Source organism: Chaetomium fimeti (assembly GCF_033439085.1).
Source record: "Chaetomium fimeti strain CBS 168.71 chromosome Unknown B0H64scaffold_5, whole genome shotgun sequence".
Taxonomy (NCBI): domain Eukaryota; kingdom Fungi; phylum Ascomycota; class Sordariomycetes; order Sordariales; family Chaetomiaceae; genus Chaetomium; species Chaetomium fimeti.
In genome coordinates this window covers 3,804,583-3,825,254 of record NW_026944333.1, presented here as the reverse complement: position 1 = coordinate 3,825,254, position 20,672 = coordinate 3,804,583, and the positions used below count along the sequence as shown (strand labels likewise).

The following is a 20,672-nucleotide window of genomic DNA, read 5'->3' as shown; positions in this document are numbered from 1 at the left end:
GGCAGCACGGGCTACTAACTAGTTCTTGGCGGTGCGGTTTGCTCCAAACCCTTTTTATATCTTTTTCTCGTTTTCTCCGGGAACAACCGTGTTGTTTGTTCACCTTCGCGAGATCGCACGCCCGGGAGCCGGTAAATCAGCGTGGCCCTTCCCCATCCGTCCTTAGACGGCACGAGTTCCCTTGACTACATGTTCGTTCAAACTCGACTCAGCATCTGCAGGTCCTTTCAAACACTAGGAAAGCAACAGTGTTGCAATGAAGTGACTTAGCCGCGCACCACATCCCTACGGCCAGTCCATCACCAGCCAGCCGCCCACCAGCTGCACAGTCCTTCGCACAATACCGAATCAGGTTTCTGGATTGGGCATATAGAATATCCGAGGCAGTAGTTTATCGTGAAAAAGCGTAGCGGTGCGCCAATCGGTCTATTTTATTTCTTAACTTCCTGCACATCAAGCAAGGTAGGTTGGCGGTGTGATGCTATTCTTAGACAGACAGTCTCCAACCTGGCTCCCTCCGTAGGCGTCATGTGAAGGGAAACTTGACGCCATCGCCCCGTTAGCGTTAGTGATTGCCGCACTGAAGTCGCTTCAAGCAGCAATGAAGACCATAACACAACCCGGTTCGTGTTCGGCGGAAGGCCTTAATCTGACTTAGGATGCGGTTGGGACCTGATGATGGCGGTGACTGTGTGGGGAATAATACAGGTAAAGTGACCGAGGTGTCCCCGGCAGCTTGCTTAACTCGCTGGGAAAGTGAAGACGGCACTTCGTCCCGAGTTGAGGCGAACAATACTGAACTCGATCTCACTCTCCCCGGGCGGCCGAAGACGGGCATCTCAAACATTTGAGCAATGCCGGTGCTTTTTATCGCCATAGGTCTCATAGGGTCAAAGTAAAGGAGTTGGAAGAGGGCTTTTTGCAAATCTCAGATGACTCCCTCACATGGCCTTTTAAACCAATTTCCAAGTTAATTAGTTACTACCGGCCGGCATATTAAAATCACTCTCTCAGTGCTCTTTATTCCACCAACTATAATTCCCGGGGTATGCTGTCAAAAAGCGACCACGCCCCTCCATTTCGTCACTAAACACATACGGGAGAGCGCTGAGCTGTCAGCTCACTTATCCATATGGGATATTGGGCTGTTAGCGAAGTCCGTCTGTCGGGGTTTTGGAGGCATCTGGGAGTTCCGGTATCTGACGAGAACAATGCGAAGGCGAAGGTGGAAAGAGGAGGTGTAATGTCAATAAGAGAAAAGGGGAACCTGAAGATTCCCAACTGAATGACATGTATGTGTACATAACTATATCACTACCAACTCCAATGTAAGTATCATCTCGTAACATCCTCATTAACGCGGACGGTAGATTTGCGACGGCTAGTATTAACTGCCCTTCACGGCTCTCTTGGTATTTTGGGCGTGGTTCTGTCTGTTTCTTCCCGGTGCCGTATTCAGTTGTTAACCGATACCCAACTCCCTTGTCAACCCACAAACATCGAGCGTCGCAAGAACGGTTTCAGCATATGCTGAGCAGAATCTCCTCAATGATGGTCTAAGTGTGCTACCAACCCACTCAGCGCACAATATCACACATTGGTTCGTATCAAGTAGGGCAAGGTCGCATGTTATACTCGAAACGGCACAAACTACTGCCTCACGGTATACTACTGTATTCATAAACCACCACTACGCACAGCCCATAGAGGCCACGGCCTATTTCTTCTGCCGCTTCGCGCTCTTATCACTCGCCGCACTAAGCACGCTCGCACTCCGTTTCTGCGGCCCGCTACTGCTGCCCGGCCTCGCGCCAGCAGCCTTGTCCTTCTCCGACCCGGGCTCCTCCTTAATCCCATCCGTCTTCTCCCCCGTAGACTGCTGCTGTTGCTGTTGCTGTTGCTGCTCCTGCTCGTCGGCGGCCTCGCCATCGGCTCCCCCCTCTTTCTCCTTGCGCGATCCTCCACCCTCCCCCTCCCCGCCCCCCTCACCATCACCATCGCCATCGCCCTCGCCGTCGCCACCATCCGAGCCCAGCACCTCCCGCGCCCGCGCCCTCTCCACGCGCTTCGCCTCCTCCAGCTTGATCTCGCCCTCGAGCTTGTCGCTCAGCTTGCGCGCGTCGACCAGGGCGGCGACGGCGCCCCAGAGGACCTCGAACTGGGCGGTGACGGCGGCGGTGGGCATGACGAGGCGCGGGGGCACGTCGAGCTCGGCGAGGGCGTTGGTCATGCGCAGCTGCTGCTGGCCCGACTTGTGGCTGTAGAGCTTGTTGATGCGCTCGTACCGGAACGTCGGCCCGCTGCCGAGCCGGTCGTGGTACAGCACCCCGTACACCTGCTCCTCGTGGCCCGTCAGCTTGCGCCGCTCCGGCTGCGCCGCCCCCGCCCCGCCCTTCTTCTTGTTGTTGCCCGCCGCTGCCCCCGCCGAGGTGGCTGACGTCGGGGTCGGCTCCGCGGACACGCGCGCGCCGGCGCCGGCGCCACCGCCCCCGCGGGCGTCCGAGTCGCGACGGCTGGAGGCGGCGGCCGCGATGCTCTCGCGCCGGTTGTGCCCGGGCCCTTCGGAGACGGCGCTGTTTGGGACGGCGCCGCCCGGGCTGGCGGTGTCGTTGGGGCCGAGGATGCTCTTGCGTTTCTTGGATTTGTCGGTGGACATGAGGTTTTGAAGGAGGGCTTGTAGGCCGGCGGAGCTCTTGAAGGAGTTGATGTCCGAGTCCGTGGCCGGGTAGTCGAGGCGCTGGTATAGCTCGCGGCGCTCCTCGTTGAAGCGCTCCGTGCGCGCGAGGATGCGTTTGATCTCGAGGAGGAGAGACTCCTCTTCGCGGGCCTCGTCCTTAGAGCGTGCCATCGTGTTGAGGGCGAACTCCTTCCGTTTCCGTTCCTGTTCGGCGTTGAAGTTTTGCATCATCTCGTAGAGCTCGAACTCGGGCCGCGTCATGTACTGTGCTGGCTTCTGTACCGCCATCATCTTCGCCGCAACCTCGTAGTACCGTGCCTTCAGGTCTTCCATCGTTCGTGATTTTTGCGCCGACACCACGGCTGTGCTCGCTCCGGTGGATTCCTCCCCCTGAGGAGGTTCAGGTGCGAACTCATACCGGTCCCAAATGATGGCCCAACGCAAGTCGTATTCCTTGGCCTGTTCTAACAAGTAGTCGGTTTCCTCCTTCGTCCACTCGCTGCTCTGGAGGTTCACTCGGTATTGGTCCTCGTTGTACTGCGGCACTGGAACCCGCACGTTGAACTTGGCGAACGAAGAATCCTCGGGTTTGTCGTCCTGCCTCTCCCCGTCCACTACCATGCCCTCACTTTGTTCCGATTCCCCTTCCTGCACGGGTGGCGGCGGCGGGCCATGCTCCGTCTTCCGTTTCCAGTGCCGGAGCACAAGGTTGCCATCGTCGTCCCGTGCTGAGTTTGTGAACGACTTCAATTCCCATCGCGTAGCCGGTTTGCGACTCGCAAATCGCCGTTTCTTGAAGAAGGATACCTCGGGGACGATAGCGATCGGGTTGTCGCCGCCAAGGTTTTGCACTTCGCGTGCGAGTCCCTTCAAGTTTGGTCGGGGTCCGCCGATTTTCTGTTTTTTTAATGCACGGGGTGCGGCCGAGTTGTTGTTGGAGGGGAGGTTCAAAACATCGCGGACGTCGTGGGAGGACATGGTGGTGGTGGGGTGTGTTTCGTCGGGTCGCGTCGCGGCATGCGATAGCGCTCTGGCCGGAAGCACTAAGTTTGCGCTCGCAGCGGGCAAGATCAATTGGTAGAACCCAAATTCAATTAAAAATTAATAATACACGCGTTTGAGATCGATGTCCCCTAGCTTCTGCGATAAAGGAGCGGTAGGGTGTTAACTGGGTGATGCAAATCGTCGAATTTGGGCAGCTCATCAAGGTGGATTTTGGCAGCGGACACCGCCAAAAAAAACTCCCGCTGCATCGCATGCCTGCAATCGAAGGAACTCGGAGGGCCAAGACTTCCTCACAAAATGACGCACGTGATCGGACCAATCCCCCCTGGGCCCAATTTTCCTGAACGTGGCAGCTTCGAATGCTTGGCCAAGGGCGGCCGCGACTGTGAGCGCCAGCCAGTGTTGCCAGCGGAAAGTGTCGATTTCCAGAACCTCGTCCTAGCGAATTCCGCCGCCGCCCTCCACCGTCACCAACAGCACGAGGTGACCCGCCAGATTACCGGCAACAATGAGGTCTCTTCTCCCCCTCCTCTCCCTGGCCTCCATGGCCCAGGCGCTCTACTTCTACGTCGACGTGACAACACCCAAGTGCTTCTTCGAGGAGCTCCCCAAGGACACCCTGGTGGTGGGCCACTACTCGGCCGAGGAATGGAACGACCAGAGGCACGCCTGGGAAAAGCACGACGGCATTAGCATCTACATTTCCGTTGATGTATGTCCTGCCCTCATCCATTCTCCCCTCCCAATTCCTGCCTCCCCCCCAAACCATACCCGCCCTGGATCCAACCCACACGCTAACCCCCTTTCCCCCCCCTTCCGCAGGAAATCTTCGACAACGACCACCGCGTCGTGTCGCAGCGCGGCGGCTCCTCGGGCAAGTTCACCTTCACGGCGGCCGAGTCGGGCGACCACAAGCTCTGCTTCACGCCCTCGTCCAGCAGCGGCCGGGCCAACTGGCTCTCGGTGTCGTCGCCCAACGGCGGGATCCGCCTGACGCTGGACGTGGCCGTGGGCGAGACGAGCGCGCTCGACGGCGCCGACAAGGACAAGATCCAGGACCTGGCGACGCGCGTCAAGGACTTGAACGCCCGGTTGAATGATATTCGGAGGGAGCAGGTTTTCCAGCGGGTGAGGTTCCCCTTTCCCTTTTTTTTCTTCTCTGGCCCGGATGAGTGGAAGTTTCAAGAGGCTAACCAATGCGGGATACAGGAACGCGAAGCCGAGTTCCGCGATCAATCTGAGAGCACCAACGCGCGCGTGGTCCGGTGGATTCTGATCCAGCTCGTTGTGCTCGGCGTGACGTGCGCCTGGCAGCTGTCCCACCTCCGGTCTTTCTTCATCAAGCAGAAGCTTACATAGAGAGACGCAAAAAATATGGCTTGTTCTGCTATGGGCTGGTGCTGGTGGCGGTGTGGGAGTTTGTCGTTATTGTTGTCTTGATGATCTGCTTGCTGCTGTATGCATCCATTCGACCCCCGTTACGGAACGCATCCCGCCTGTCTGTCTGGGTTAGAAATGTATCTCTCTCGGTGGGAAGGGAAGTCAATGGGTTTGGTTGGGAGCGGGAGTTTCTAAATGCAATCAACGATAGGTATATACGCGGTCATGGTTCTACTGTAATGATATACACACTTGGTCTGGCATGAATGGAAATGGAGGATGTTTGGATTAGTCCGCCGCAAGCTTGGTGTTTTTCCTGCCATGGTCGCGTTTGGTCTGTAAATGTTCTGGCTATACTCTCCTATAGCGCGGTGTATTCACTTGTTAGAGATTAATACGGACGACTAGCTCAACAAACACTTCAATATTCGCAGCTTCGGTATTTGCTTCGAACCCGAGAAGGAAATATAAGGAGAATAAGAACGCGCACTACAGATAACGCAACGAGGCAGCAAGGGATTCTTCACAAGTAGGTAGCCGAGGATAATTTTATAGAATCGATTTTGTTATTTTGACCCAAAAGAAAAACATGAATGTGACAAATCAGACTCCCGTCCCGCTGAGCCCAGAGACAGACAACAAAACTAACCTGACACCAGTTACGCTGACGCCCCTTTTTTGCTTTTGTGCTGTATGGTTTTGTTCTCAAAGACGGATGCTGATTATTAGAGAGTTATCTGTATGGGAGAGACAATAAAAAAAAACACACGCCCAAAGAGCGCCATGATGTCCTGTTTACCCCCACAGTACCCAGCCCGCCCAGCAATGTTCAGCCCTGTAGCCAGAGCTGTGACGAGATGAGGCGGCCCAGGCCGAGAAACAAAAGGAGGGACTCGCAGTCGAGAGAAAAAAGAAAACCGGATTATCGTGATCGTAAATGATGTCTGTCCAGAGGCGCCGAATGTGCCGGAAACCGCTATGGAAAGAAGTATCCTCTATGTCCCATGCAAAAACGAAAAACGGATGCGCATGTTGCGGGCAAATCATGTCAGACTCGTCTCCTGGAAAGCCTTCTATATAGAACATGCTGTCCGCTACCGCCTCGCGCTGGTTGAACCCGTGAGCCAAGGTCGCCCGAGGTTTTTTGAAGTCAAGGACCAATCGCTTACCCAATAGGACGCCGGATGATTCAACAAAAAAGCAAGCGTCAAGGCCGTTAACCGCAGCACAGCGTCTTCATGAACTTCTGGAAGCCCGTCGGTTGCGGTTGCTGGGGGCTATTCTGCGGCTGGGCTGGGCTGTTCATCTGGGGTGACTGGGTCATCGGTCGCTGGGGCAGGTTCTGGGCGCTGTTCTGGAACTGCGCCTGGGTCGAGCCCGTCGGAGTGGGCGCCGCTTGCATGTAACCCCCAGCCGCCGAGCGCGGACTTGCCAATCCGGGCCCGTTTGGCCGCCCTTGGTTCGGTGGTTGTCCCATAACCTGGCGAGGCAGCGGGGGTTGCGTGGCGTTTAAACGAGCTGCGGTCAGTCCCGGGGCTTGCGGGTCGCTTTGGTGACGATTGGTGGCCCCCCGCGAGTTGCCGTGCAGTTCCATGGCAGATGCCCCGGGCCGAGAGTTTGGGTCGTGCAAAGCTTGCCGGTTCCAGTCCCCCTTCTTGTCTTGCTTCCTCATCCAGTCGTACTCACCATCTTCGACCTGCCCAGAGACCTGGAGCGCCTCGGTAAAGAGACCACGAAGATAGTTATAGTCGGGTTCGTCTTCGAAGCCGAGACCGCGCACGTAGCTGAGATACTTCTCAAACTGTTCGGGAAAGCCCGAGCAGAGGTCCTTGATGACGGTCGTCTGCTTCTTCTCTCCAATCTTTTCGTACTTCTGCTTGTTGGTGGCAGCCTTGAGGCCTTGCCAAGGCAGACCGCCGCGCAGGAAGTACATAAAGACGTGTCCTAGGGCCTCGAGATCGTCTCGTCTCGACTGCTCCCTGCCGAGATGGGTGTTGATACTCATGTACCGGGCGGTTCCCGAGAGCGATTTGCGTTCCCTATAAGGGATGTGTTGCTTGGTCTTTGGGTCGCGGTATTGCTTCGCCATTCCAAAGTCGACGACGTGGATGACGTTGGCCGTCTTTGTGCCAGGCCTCCCGATAAGGAAATTGTCGGGCTTGATGTCTCGATAGATCAAGTTCTTTTCGTGGATTGTTTGGACGCGTGACAGCTGCAACACTGGTCAGACGTGATCACCAAGATGATTTGGCGGAAACACATACCATCTGCTTTGCGACCATACAGACTGTCTTGAGGGTAAACCTCCGATTGCAGTGGTCGAAGAGATCCTCCAACGACGGACCAAGCAGGTCGATGACCAGGATGTTGTGGAGGCCTTCTTGGCCAAAGTAGTAGACATTGGGAATCCCAGCTGAGGTCAGGGTTAGTTAGAGGGTATTCCCGTGGTAACCTCACTGGGGAAGACTTACGGCAGCCCACAAGGATCTTGTACGTCCGGTACTCGTCGCGTAGCTGAGGAGCATCGCTCTTTCTAGGTTCCTATTCCATATCATATTAGTCTTGCCCAGGCGACGAGAGGGGTGTTGGGGTCTTTTGAACGTACAAACTTGATGGCGACCTGTTGGCTATTGAGAAGGTTCATTCCCTCGAAGATGACACCGAAGGAGCCCTCTCCAATCTTCTTCCCAACCCGGTAGTGCACCCCAACAACGTTCGACGATGACGAAGCCATGTTGCTGGATTGGCGTTAATCGCGCGACCCGATCTGGTTATGCGGTGTGGGTATCTGAATTTCGACCGAATTGTCAGTTTCAGTCAAGTCCCATATCAAAAAGACGGTCCTTCGGAGACAGCTGCATCAATGTAGATGATGACACAGCTGGGTGCGTCGACGTGGGGATGTCGGTAGTCGGTGGAGTGCAGAGGCAAACAGCGATGCGATCATCGCAGTGTACCACCTCCGCAAGACCAGGACAACCCAGGAGAGGTTGATGTGGTGGGAAAACGGGGTGCAGAGGGTGGGCACGAGCCAACTCACAAGCTCTCGAAGGGGTCTGCAGACGGCCCTATTGACAGGCGGTGGGCGGAGCTCGGCTGTCAAGAGGCGATGCTTTTGCTGGCATAGACTTTTGTCGGTCGGCAACGGCTACAGGCAGAACGAAACAATTGCTACGATTCCTCGGCGAAAAAAATCCGGCGGATGAAGCCGCGTCGGAGATGGGACGACAAAGGGATTCGAGTTCGAGTTGAGCTCGTGTGGTCTCTTAGGCGTTCCGCCGCGACGTGAAAGTTCGAACGCTTAATGATTCTTCCTCTGGATTGAACCGGCCGATTGGCAGGTCCTCACTCGGGATGCGCTCGGTCGCCCCGGCACCGCTTGTCGTCTGTGGCCTCTGCGAAGGCGCACAGAGTTTGGTGGGATGGCGATATGTCGTGTGGTGTGGCGGGAGGGAATGGAGAAGGAGGAAAAGGCGAGGAAGGGAGACTCCAGAAGGGGAAGGCAGGGCAGCGGAGTCGTGAACAGGGGTGGTGGACAGTCCAGCCAATCCAGCACGGGCAGACCGCCAGCGGGCAACGAAGTGAGCTGGTCCTTGCGCAGCCTCCCGTCTCTTGCCAATTCACTTCTGCAAGTCCTTGCCACAGCACCGCAATTGGAACGCGGATGCACAGGCCCAGAGGCGTAGCACGGCCCAGCAGGAGTTGGGATGGAGAGAGAGGCGCAGGAACAAGCCGAGTGGTCACCAAAGGTCATCGATGTGCTTGCATGATCAGTGTTGCATTCAGAGCATCACAGCCCAAAGTCGAGACCATTGCCTGATCTGGACTTGCTCGGTTCATTTTGGAGGGATTCAATCCGCCAACGGAGCCCTGATCCCCTTCCGAACCGTGCTCTGAGCGCAAAACTAGGGACCTTCCGCACCGCTAGACTGATGCGACTTTGCAATCTTGGTTTCCTAAGCAAAGCAGCCCGTCCTCGGTGCCGGCTCGATCAACACTAGCCGGGTTATGTCCATAACTATTCTGTATACTACTTTTCACCGCCCGAAGCCGGCCGTCGATCTACGAGCCGTTGAGGGCCGCGGAAGCGACGAAAAAGGCCAGAATCGTGTGGGGACCACATCTGTCCCCCAGCCTCTTGTCCCCACGCTAGCAATCCTAAAAAGGGATGGTTCCCAGCAATAAGACGGGGCCAAATTGTCGCGGTGAGCCTCACGGCAGCTCTCCTGCAGAAGGCTCGCGGTCACGCCTGTTGCAAACATCATTTGTTGGGGAAGCGGCCAGCAGGGGCAAAAAGGAAGGTACGAATCTCACGAATCTCACAAAAAGCCCCCGGCCGGCTTGTCGGTCTTCGCTCCAAGGTTCGGTAAGGCAAGCGATGGGATGCCATTTCGGCGCTGTGGAGCTTCCATTTGGTCTCATCAGCCAACCAGTCTGGGCAGGGAGCGGACCGCCCCTGACTTGGAGTGCCAGTAGTGAGGTACATCGGTACCTGTGGCGAGCAAGTTTGGCCCTGACTGGGGTTCTCGCCCGAGCCAGCCTTGTTTGGGTGCGCCAAGAAGCAAGGCGAGGTCGGAAAAAATTAAACGTGCCTCCCTTCCCGACGGGATGTGATCTTGAGCGCGGCTGCACAAGGATATCCACGCGCACTGCACAGTGAGGCGGTTCCAAATTCCAACGGACCACAACATTCGATTCCACGATGCCTTCCTTTTCGCCACGAGAGCCCGTTTGATGGTGGATTCTTGAGTGGATTCTTGAAGACAGTTTGAGTCGGACGAACCAACATTCAAGCTTTGACTCCATCTGCACCTGCCCGCTCCAGCTCATGCGCGTGTTTCTGTATCCAGTCAAAATGCGACTCGGTGGTTGGTCGACACTCAGACACAGCACTGTCTCGAAGACCTCGAAGCCGGGGTGCTCTGCAACTGATCAACTCGCTGGCAGGCCCAATATCCAATGGTTTTCAGTGAAGGTCACCTTCCACCCGTGGACGTCCGGAAAGTTTGGGGGTTTCGAGGTTTGCGACCCAAACAATCCCGTTTGGCCGTCGTCTATGGGCCGACAAATATAGGTCGGTGCATAGGGATGCGACCTCTGGCACATTACATCTGTATGTAGAACTTGAAATTCACCTCTTGGCTTTAAGCGTAAAAACAAGCATCGATGCCCAAGCTCGGGTTTTGGATGGCAGAGAGAACATCCATGGATATAACTCCCTCACATTAACACACATCTGTTTCACACCCTTCCTTGCCCCCTCGTTCTGACCACATGATTCGCCCTCCGACTCAAACAAAAATCTTAAATGATAGATGGCACCGCAGCCACTCACCGCTCTGGCCGAGAGAATGGAGGAGGGGAGGGGGTTGAAGTTATGCTCTTACGAATACTGTGTAACACTCCCTCGGGTTCCCCGTCGCGGAGAACTGTTTCAGCTGAGACCGCGATAACCGAAGCTTGCGTTCAAATGCCTCAGCTCAGATCCATACCTTTTCCGTCACTAGCATATGACAAGAGGATGCCGTTGTTGGTTTACGTCACGGTTGAAAAGGCCAAAAAGAAGGGCGAACTCACTCCGGTACCACAAACTCAGCCTTCCCATTTTTGATGTAGCTTCGTCCTGACCATCAAGGCCCGGCAAGGCCAGCTCTGCAGAGCCGCCATGTTCTCATAGAAACCCATCAAAAAAACCCGACAGCCAAAGCAGCTATGCCACAAAAGTAATTATACAGTTTGGTCTGCGTAAACCGTTGTACGCCCGCACCGTCATCTACCAGGAGAAAGGGAAAAAGAAAGCAAAGAAGCGAGCGTTGCCCCCATCTCTTGCGTAGGACCGTTCCCATCCCTCATTTCCCCAGTCCAGTACACACACAAGACAAAAAAACAAAAGCCCGAAGTCATGGACGCGCATCCCGCCGCCACCCCCTTGCTCAACCCTCAACCCCCATCCCCAACCTCAAAGCCCAAACAACCCCCCCGGCATCGTCCTCCCCTCCTCCCTCTCCTTGATCACCAACTTGGACTTCGCCGTCCCATTCGGCTGCTGCACCCGCCCTTGGGCCAGGGCCTGGGTTTTCGCGGCGTGGGCCTCGGCCGCGGCGGCCCTCTTCGCGGCGGTGATGCGGTCGTAGGTGACGGCGACGGTCTTCTCGGCGCACTCGCGCGTGGTGCGGTACCAGGCGTCGAGCTGGGCCCTGTCGACGGCCGTGCGCAGCTGCTTGTCCTCCCAGCGCATGGCGTCGAGCAGCTTGCCGCGGAAGCCGTCGTCCATGGTGTCGAAGCGGCGGTCGAGCGCCTCGGTGAAGACGCCGAGGGCGTCGGACGGCTTGACGAAGGGGTGGAATTTGGAGTGGGTGTGTTCTGGAAGCACGGGTTGGGTTAGCATGTGTTTTTTGAAGTGGTCGGTGGGTAGGGGGTAGGTAAGACTTACGCTCGTCTACAACTGCGAATAAGGTGTGGTAGGCGGCTGTCTCGCCCACGGTGGCAAGTTGGTCGAGGTCGTCCTTCTCGTTGGTCTCATTGACTCGCTGCCAATCATCGCGCGTGAAGCACCGCCTCCAGATAAGCCGCTCGGCGTCGGCGCGTTCCTCGCCCTTGAGGCCGTACTGGGCGACCTTGAGCGCAAGGTAGAATTGGTCGCCGATGGTGTCGTAGTGGTTGGAGGGAAGCGACGCCAGAGTGAGCAGGTCGATCAGGGTGTGTGGCTGCAGCGCTTCATGTCTGAGCAGGCGTGACATGGAATCGTCAAAAACCTGATGGAGAGCCTTCTGCCTTTTCGGGATCAGGTCCCCATGCTCCTTCACAGCGAGTTCCACTTCTGCCGACTCGTCAACGCCCTCCTGAATAGTAGGCAAGATTTGGCTATACAGAGCGTCTTGGATCTTGATGAGCTCGAGCGCGTGATCGATCTTTTCGAGGTTGACGCCGTTCCTCCCCTCATTATCAGAGGGAGCGCTGCTGACGCCATCATTGACGGACTGCTCGGCCTCGTCAGCAAGCAGGGCGAGTTTGCCCAAGCTGAGCTCAATCTTTTTGTTCCAGACCTGCTGCTCGCGGGTGAGACCTAGGTCTAGTAGCGTCTCGGCAGCATGGTCGATATCCTTCTCCCTCTCGACGTCGTTGATCCACGAGATCTTGGCTAGCTCAGGCTTGGTCCGCAGAAACTTGGTCGCGTAACCGTTCCTATCGTGAGGGAAGTCCAGAACAGCCTCCACGCCACTGCTCTCGAGAAGAACCTCGTAAGCGCGGAAGGCAAAGCTTTCCTCGTAGTCGTCGAACAAGCGACCCATCTTCTGTTCCTTGAGTTTGGCGAGAGCCAGCTTTTCTTGCGCCGCGCTGTCCGTCGTGTTCCCCTCCATCGCGTTTTGCTTTAACGATATGATCTGTTGCACCACGACCTCCGCAAGTGAGTCAAATGCTTTGTACTCCTTCGCGAGCTCAATGGCCTCCTCCCACAAGTTGAAATCCTTGAGCCTCAGGATCTTCGTGTAAACATCTTCTTGATAAATTTGCTGGTAAGTCCTACCGCGCTCCTGAGCCTGCGCATCGTCGCTCAACGCGGCCCAGCTCGAGAACTCGGCAAGAGATGTGAGATACTGGCTCGTTAACGAGGGCAGAAGATGCCGGGTGGATTCGAGGAGGCGGGTGTCGATCGGGGTGTTGTCGGGAGATTGTTCCGAGTACCGCTCAAGCCATTGGTAACAGAACTCGACCAGCCGCTTGAGGTTGTTGGTGATGAAGAAAGTTGCGGTCCAGGGTTCCGGGATCGCGTTGCCGCCGGCGATATCTCTTGGGTTGATGCCGTATTGCCTCGCTCTATTCAGCCGGAACTGGCGCGCCTCAAATAATGCTCCGTTATTTATGGTAACGGCCTCCCAAACTAGCCGATTGATGCCGGCCTCGTCGGATAACCGCTCTGTGAAGTGGTATTTGATGATCTGGTAGGCCCAGGCAACAAAGATATCCAGCCTCCACACGTCGTTGATGAACCAGTGACGGACAGGATCCACCTGGCCGACGGCCGGGTTGAGCTCCGTTTTTTGATGCTCGTTGATATAAACTGCTGTTTCGGAGATGAGCGTCTTCTTCTCCCCCTTGGGCCGCTCGGCGAGAAACTGCTCATGCTTTTGCCATATCCATGTCGCAACGGCCATCTTTTCGGCATTGTAGAGCAGCATCCACCGGGCGCGTGTGTCTAGGTCAAAATCGAGCGAGTTGAGATATGCGATCAAGCCGTCCAAGTAGACAACCCTGCTCTTCATGTTGTTCTCGAGAGAGGCCGGCAGATTCGCGATAAAGGGCGTCTTCGAGCTCACAATCTCGTGGCTCAACTCAATTGCCGCGTTACTGATTTCCTCGCTGGAGAAGGGTAGCTCTCTCCTGCCTTGGAACACCAACGGGTTGTCATCCTTGAGCCCAAAGAACACAGCCTGCTCCAGCTTGCTCTTCGCGGTGACCTCTGGCGGCGTGTCGCTGGCAAACCGGTCGATGTCGGAGACTGCAATCCTGACGGTCCCAACCCCTTGAAGTAGGAGCACGACGGTAGGGTTTTTTGTCTTATGGCGGTGAGGCCTCGCGTCGTCTTGCGCATACACGCCCCCATTGGGCTCCTCGATGCCGGAGCCGACAACCTGAAGAGTCTCCTCGTCCCGGAAGTCTACTACATCCTCGAAGGTGTGCGGCAACATGTGGCTATCCTCCTGCAGCTGCGCATCCGGGGAGTCGGGAGGCGCAACCATGGAGGCGACGACCACAGCCCTGTCGAATACGAGAAACGCAACGAGCGCGGGCCGCGGGAGGTAGATTTGAGGCTTCTCCGCGGCTCCGGACCTCACGGGGCTGTTGTACGAAGTTACTGGTCGGACCATTCCGACTCGGGGGCCCTCAGGGCCTATGACCACCTCGACTAGCGAATATCGAGAGTGGTGCTGTCTTGAAAAGGAAACAAGCAGCAAAGCATGTTGTAACGACTCCTCTTCGTGGGTCAACGCCTCGCTCAAGCGACTGGCATTGACATACTTTTCCCCGAGACCCCGAGGCACGAGCGTGAAGTCGAGCACCTCGAAAGAGTCCGGTGAAAAGTACTTGGTGCTCGGATCGGCCTCCTGGACGGCGTCCATCAATCGTTCCCGAATGTCGCAATCAACAACGAGTTCGTGATGGCCACCGCGGTGTATCTTCCAGGAATGTAGCCGTCCCTTGGATGTCGCGGCAACAACCACTCGCTCTCCGACCTTGGCCCCGGGGCTGGTCCGCGCGGCAGCAATTTCACCGCGGAAGGCGGCTGAGCTGAGGGCATGACGGATGGTTCCAAAGAAGCCCAAAGCGTTCCCGCCCAGACCACTCCGAAGGAACTGGGCGGTGATCCCGGGCCGTCCGTGTGCATCCCTCACACTCATGTATGCCAATCGTCCGGTGCTGAAAACCAAAACGAAGCCAGCGGACCCAGCGTCGACGATCTGGGTGACGTGCTCGCCCGAGTACATTCCGGATATTGAATCTTCGACGCCGCTTCGTTGTTGCCGAATGAAGTCGGCAGTGGCTGCGCTCGAGATGGACTCCCAGTACGCGACCTTGCCGCTCGTCGGGATGACGACGACCAACCCAGGCTCGTCCGAGGAGGCCGACGCGGTGACCAAGGACGCAAGCGGGAGAGGATCGGAGGCATGCTTCGAGGGGTACGGGATGGTGAATGTGAAGGTTTCGGGAGAAGATGTCGTCGAGGTATAAGGCCATACGAAGACGTGGTTATGGGTGAGGCTCAGGGCGTAGCCGCTCGAGGAATGGACGGCGCCGTGCTGGCGATCTTGGGAAGAGTTCAGCAACGCTTGCCCGGGAAACGTTCCGCCCTTGGACAGTATAAGGGTCTCGGTCTTACTTTGCGCGTCTGTGCGGAGTCTGTCTGGTAGCGCCGGTAACTTGCTCACGGTAAACGCATTGTTCGTTGTCTGCAGCGCGGCAGTTAGCTACGAGGCACATTTTCAAGCCCAGGCGAGGATGAGGGAACAAACCAAAACAATGCTCCCGTCGCCCTTGGCAGTCCTCTCCCCTGCTTTGGGCTTCTTGGATCGCACGCTAAGTTCCTTTCGTTGCGCGCCAACGTTCTCGATACCGTCGCGCTTCGTCGCGTGAGCCCCAATTTTGTCGGGCTTCACCTCGTACATCTCGGGCTGTGGATCGGGATTCACAGAGGCGGCCTCGGCCAGGGGAACCCTTTGGCGCTTCGCCTTTGGTTGCTGAGTTGTTGTGTCGGAGGTGCGCTGCCGGCGGCGACTGCTTCGCGTGCCCTTTGCGGGCCCGCCTTCGTGAAGCGCGGGAGAAAACATTCTCACAGTCGGGTCCAACGGAGGGGGTTTTCGGTGTTGCGGTCGGCGCGACCTCGCGATGTCGTCGTGTAAAGAAGTCGCCAAAGACTGGTGCTTTGGTGAATCATCAACAGCTAAACGACATCGAAAATTGGTGATGGAGATATGATGAATCAAGTGTCGGTAAATACCGAGGAGAGGGCGCGCAGAAGAAGCGACCCAGCGAAAAGTTTAGAATGGAATGGTTCTAGTTCGAGGCGGGCAGAAGTAGGAGTGACGAAGCCTTCATCGATTGGCCTGTGTTGACTTTGGGCAAAAATTCTGGGGCTACAACTGGCTGGAGCTGGGCGTTCGTGGAGCCCCCAGCTTGCCAGCTCCATCCACGCGCTGGCCTCCGATTGAACAGCCCCACACAGCAGTGATACCCACGCACCCACGCAACAGCCGGACGCCTTGTCGCTTGTTCCTGGCCCTGTTTTTTCTTCCCGCCTTTGCCCAATCAGTCGATCCATGTTTCGAGATCGATTTCACCACAAAGTTCGCGGGGGTTACCGATACGATACGATACAATCAATGGGACTGTCTCATCACTCAGCGCTTTTCCGACCCTCGGTTCCTGAAATCGCATTTTGCTCGGGTACACCCGCCAGCTGAGCTTGCGATGATCCCAAATCGCCGCTTGAGCTAATTCAGGTACCTTTTGCTCGGAAGTTAGTGACATCATTGGGCAGTTACCGTTTAACGGTTCAACTTGGAAGTTCATGGTGTTGCGACTAAACCCCCCCACAAACCGTTCCTCAGGTCGCGCAACGTTCAAGAAATAATATTTTATTCTAATGATTTTACAACGTTATACTCACTCCTTTATTTCCCGGGGATAGTTCCCTTCATCGCGAAGCCATGAATCGGGCGGTGACCTCGGTCACCATCACCGACCCCTTTGTCAAGTATACATCCCTTATTGCGACGGGTGTCTACAGCCCGGATGCGGCCCAGTACCGCCTCGCTCACCACCTACAAGGGGTATACGCGAGGCTAAAAGACTACACACCTTCGCACGAGTACAAGATCAGGCTCCAACAGATCACGAGCGCTGTGGGCGCGGCTCAGGCTACGGCGGGAGAGTCGCTCGCTTCTCGTACCCACCCAATCCGCCGAAACCCGCTCTTTGCGCGCTTCTTTCAGAGGGACCATGGGAGTGATAGCCTGGCTTTGGCAAGGGTCTTGACAAGTTATCAGGCCGCTTTGCATGTTGACTCTCCACGGGGGCTCTTCCTTTCGGGCGAGGTTGGCACGGGCAAGTCAATGCTTCTCGACCTCCTTGCCGAGGGTTTACCTACTCGCCGCAAGAAGAGGTGGCACTTCAACACTTTCATGCTGCATACCTTCTCAAGGTTAGAAGAGTTTCGAAAATCTCGTCCGGATACGTCCTCACAACATCCCGAATATTCTTTGCTTTGGATGGCCAAGGAGCTTGTGGAGAGTTCTCCCATTCTGTTTCTCGACGAGTTCCAGCTCCCAGACAGGGCTGCGAGTAAGATCATGAGCAACCTCTTTGTTGCCTTCTTCCAGCTTGGTGGTGTTCTTGTCGCTTCCTCGAACAGAATGCCTGAGGAGCTTGAGAAAGCGACAGGTGGCTATTACGCGCCCCCAGCTACTGGTGGTCTGGTCGAGAGAGTTCTGGGCTTCGGAAAGAGCCGGTCTGGAGGCGAGTTGTTCGGTCAAACCAGCGATTTTGCCGCCTTTCTTGAAGTCCTTAAGGCCCGGTGCGACTTTTGGCACATGGAGGGGACTCAAGATTGGAGGAGAAGGGAGAGCCGGGTAGGCCCCGTGGCGGAACCCGTTGGTATGGTCACAGGAGTCCCTTCTCAGGTGGAGGCAACGGGCAACAGCACCAGTTTGGGACAGCAGAAAACCGAAGGCGAGACGCAGATACCAGCTATGTACTTCTTGCCGTCCGATAGCGGAGAGAGTTGGGAATCCGGGTTGCGGCATGCGACGAGGTCAGCCGATAGCTATTCAGCAGCCCAAGGCCTAAGCTGGAAACCCACCAGCGTGGTAGTATATGGGAGGAAACTAGACATCCCTCGGCACTACAACGGCGTCTCCTGCTGGGACTTTGCTGAGCTTGTCAGCTCGTTGGGGCCAGCGGACTATGTCACACTGGCATCTAACTTCCATACCTTCATTATTGACCGTGTCCCCATCTTGACGGTCTCCATGAAGAACGAAGCGCGGCGTTTCATTACGCTCTTGGATGCGCTCTACGAATCACGGTGCAAGTTGGTTATCCGAGCTGAGGCCGACCCCGACCGTCTCTTCTTCCCCGAGACGAGGACAGAACAGGTGGGAGCAGACGCGGCTCAGGCCGTAACGGCGCGTGACGAGGGCACCGACGCAACGTACTCGGAGACGATTGCCGAGGTTTACCAAGACCAATTGTCACCGTTTCGCCCAAACATATCAACATATTCGGAGTCCCCCAACTCAAAGTACGACCCCGACCAAGACTCGGACTTTGGGAAGGAGCAGGACAGGAAGGTCGACTTCAGCAAGACGGGCGCGTTTACCGGCGAGGACGAACGGTTCGCGTACAAGCGGGCGACGAGCCGGCTGTGGGAGCTCTGCAGCGCGCAGTGGCATGCGCGGATGGGAGATTGGTGGCAGCCGCTGCCGAAGGAAGCGAGGCACTGGGAAGGGAGGGCCGTGTCGAAACCGCCGCCTTCACCCTTGTCGAACCGCGCGCCGAGCGAGATCACGATGGGGGAAACCGTGGATCTCGAGGAGCCCGCGGGCTTGGAACGGGTCCGGATCGCGAGGCTAAAGAGTGATGAGCAATGAGGGAGAAAGCCAAGGTGTTCGTTTGGCTCGTCCCGTCCCGGGAACGGTACCCCTTGCCTGGGCATGGTTGTCAGCCCGGTAGAGAACCCCTTTCCATAGGCCGTCGATCATGAGGGGCATCACGACGAGGAAAGGGGTCAGATTGTTTGTAGTTGTCTGCCTCTGCATTGGCCTTCAGGATGGCTTCCACGCCTTCACAGAAACTGCTGCCAGGGGAATTTAAGTCTGGGGAAACCCTCCTCGTCGCACGACATGCAACCGTTGAATCAACTGTGGGGTAAAGGTTACATTCAAGACCCTCTCTGGGGTTGTTTTGAACGGAAGAGGGGATCGGGGTTTATTGTGTACAGAGACCATCACCGCAAAGATGCCGCGTATGCCATCTTAAATGTGTCACGATACAGCTGGGCTGGGCTTCGCCATTATCTTCTCGAAAGCAGGCTCGAAAAGGGGATAACTGCCGGTTATTTCGGCACCCATCACCAAGCATTCCCGGCCGGCAACCAATGGCACACATGCCCTCCTTTCGGCCAGCAAAACACCCTCTTGCCTAGAACAGCAACTTGCTACGCTCCGGAGCGAGCCCCGCCGGTGATCCTGGAGGGCATCCCGGATCTTTGTAACCGAAGATGGCAGGCACACTCAATAAAACACACTTCCTGTAGTACACTATAGAAAAAGGGTACGTACACAGAAAGTAACGTACACTTTCCTGGCCCGAGCTGTGTCCTCAATGCCACGGTGGTGCAACTCGTAAATCATTCCCCAACCCCCCTCCGTCCCTCCCCCATCCACACACACATCCACACCAACACCAACACCAACCCCCCGCCGTGTAATGCGCCCCTCCGCGGGGACGTCGCCAGCGCCATGGGCGAGAAGACGAGATTCCAAATGCTGATGCGGCCGCGGCCGCGGCAGAACCGCCGCCAGCTGCGCCAGCTCACCCTCGTCCTCGGCGTCGTGCTGGCCCTCTACTGCTTCGTGTTCGTCTGGCGCACGCCCACGTCATCGTCCGGGTCGACTGGCGGGTCGGGGCGCCGAGGGAAGCCGCCGCCGCCGCCACCGGAGGTGTTGAATAATCTCTCGCTTGACGAGGAACAGTGCAACGCCTACTTCCCGGGGCTTACAAAGGAGATTGACGATGTCGTGGCCAAGGGGCCGTTTCAGGTGAAGCAGACGGGAGATATGGGGCCGTTGCAGGGGCGGATTAAGAATGGACAAGTGCGTACTTGCGAGTTTGGTTGAGAGGAGCTTCGGTCGATATTGACGGGGTGGGATAGATACACATCATCCACGCACAGCGCAAGTCGGACATCTCGCAGGAAATGATGAACGTAAGTTTCCCACCCTTCACCAAACAAGCCAAACGGACCCCACGGGCTATCTACCTATCTATGCGCAGCCCACACGCTCACACCCGCTCCGCACACGCACACAGTCACGAACAGCCTCCCTGCACCAGCTGCACCGCGCGCTGCTGACCTCGCCGACGCCGCTCCCGGACACCATCTTCACGCTCAACTTCCAAGACCAGCCGTTCGGGACGGCGTGGGCGTACTCGCGGCACGCGGACCCGCAGTTCGGGTCGTCCTCGCGGGACGGCAACGCGCGCACCTTCCTGATGCCGCACTTCTCCTTCTGGGCGTGGAACCTGCCCTTCATCGGGTCGATGGGGCGGGCGGCGGCGGCGATCGCCGAGCTGGAGGCGGCGTACGCCGCGCCCGGCGCCTGGCACGGCAAGATCGCCAAGGCGGTGTGGCGCGGCACGACGTGGTTCAACAGCGTGCACAGCCCGCGCATGCGGCAGAACCTGGTCAAGGTTGCGCGGGGCAAGCCGTGGGCCGATGTCGAGCCGCTCGAGTGGAGCAAGGCCGGCAGCAAGGCCGGTAACAAGGCCGGTGGCGAGGACGGCAAGAAGGCCAGCAACGTGCTCCCGATCGAGGGCTTCTGCCGGTACAAGTACGTGGTGCACACCGAGGGCATCGCGTACAGCGGGCGGTTCCAGTTCCTGCAGATGTGCGCCAGCGTCGTGCTCACCCCGCCGATCCAGTGGATGCAGCATCTGACGCACCTCGCGAGGCCGCTGTTCTCGAGCGATTTGGATCTCAAGCGGGGCGATGGTGGGAAGGGTTGGACGCCGACTGAGAAGGTCAGGAGGGCGTGGCCGGTGGGATATAAACCAGAGGAGGCGAATATTGTGTTTGTCGCCCCAGACTGGTCGGATTTGGGCGAGACGGTGGCCTGGTTGGAGGAGCACCCTGACATCGCCGAGGGTATCGCGAGGAGGCAGAGGGATATGTTTGTTGGTGGGGGGTATTTCAGCCCGGCCGCCGAGACGTGTTACTGGCGGGCCATGGTGAGAGGGTGGGCGAAGATGGCGCGGACCGAGGGTCAAGGGTGGGAGGATACCGAGGGGATCACATTTGAAGCGTTTAGCCTGACAAACACCGTGTAACGGT

General features: G+C 57.0%; 6 protein-coding genes across 6 annotated transcripts; 3 read left to right on the top strand and 3 right to left on the bottom strand.

The window, feature by feature from the left end:
- Nucleotides 1–1,613: 1,613 nt before the first annotated feature.
- On the bottom strand, nt 1,614–3,901 carry B0H64DRAFT_344741 (uncharacterized protein). The gene is made up of 2 exons (XM_062801298.1): nt 2,023–3,901; nt 1,614–1,941 (listed from the first exon to the last, which is right to left on the bottom strand). The coding sequence occupies exons 1-2, from the start codon at nt 3,653–3,655 to the stop codon at nt 1,718–1,720; spliced, it is 1,857 nt and encodes a 618-aa protein (XP_062658547.1). The 5' UTR covers nt 3,656–3,901; the 3' UTR covers nt 1,614–1,717.
- Nucleotides 3,902–3,991: 90 nt separating this feature from the next.
- Nucleotides 3,992–5,213, top strand: B0H64DRAFT_425604 (emp24/gp25L/p24 family/GOLD-domain-containing protein). The gene is made up of 3 exons (XM_062805690.1): nt 3,992–4,394; nt 4,505–4,810; nt 4,892–5,213. The coding sequence occupies exons 1-3, from the start codon at nt 4,191–4,193 to the stop codon at nt 5,039–5,041; spliced, it is 660 nt and encodes a 219-aa protein (XP_062658546.1). The 5' UTR covers nt 3,992–4,190; the 3' UTR covers nt 5,042–5,213.
- Nucleotides 5,214–6,278: 1,065 nt separating this feature from the next.
- Nucleotides 6,279–7,796, bottom strand: B0H64DRAFT_418699 (kinase-like domain-containing protein; the record flags this gene model as incomplete). Its single annotated transcript, XM_062805335.1, has 4 exons — nt 6,279–7,274; nt 7,327–7,475; nt 7,534–7,603; nt 7,668–7,796. 4 exons carry the CDS (start codon nt 7,794–7,796, stop codon nt 6,279–6,281), a joined length of 1,344 nt encoding a protein of 447 aa, XP_062658545.1.
- A 3,225-nt stretch (nt 7,797–11,021) lies between these two features.
- Nucleotides 11,022–15,692, bottom strand: B0H64DRAFT_434073 (Non-repetitive/WGA-negative nucleoporin C-terminal-domain-containing protein; the record flags this gene model as incomplete). Its single annotated transcript, XM_062806073.1, has 3 exons — nt 15,076–15,692; nt 11,496–15,012; nt 11,022–11,425 (listed from the first exon to the last, which is right to left on the bottom strand). The coding sequence occupies exons 1-3, from the start codon at nt 15,388–15,390 to the stop codon at nt 11,022–11,024; spliced, it is 4,236 nt and encodes a 1,411-aa protein (XP_062658544.1). The 5' UTR covers nt 15,391–15,692.
- A 437-nt stretch (nt 15,693–16,129) lies between these two features.
- Nucleotides 16,130–18,336, top strand: B0H64DRAFT_200545 (AFG1-like ATPase-domain-containing protein). Its single transcript, XM_062799250.1, has one exon. The coding sequence runs from the start codon at nt 16,270–16,272 to the stop codon at nt 18,208–18,210; it is 1,941 nt and encodes a 646-aa protein (XP_062658543.1). The 5' UTR covers nt 16,130–16,269; the 3' UTR covers nt 18,211–18,336.
- Nucleotides 18,337–18,879: 543 nt separating this feature from the next.
- On the top strand, nt 18,880–20,668 carry B0H64DRAFT_476390 (glycosyl transferase family 90-domain-containing protein; the record flags this gene model as incomplete). Its single annotated transcript, XM_062808147.1, has 3 exons — nt 18,880–19,434; nt 19,494–19,547; nt 19,616–20,668. Exons 1-3 carry the CDS (start codon nt 19,081–19,083, stop codon nt 20,666–20,668), a joined length of 1,461 nt encoding a protein of 486 aa, XP_062658542.1. The 5' UTR covers nt 18,880–19,080.
- Between the last annotated feature and the right edge of the window lie 4 nt (nt 20,669–20,672).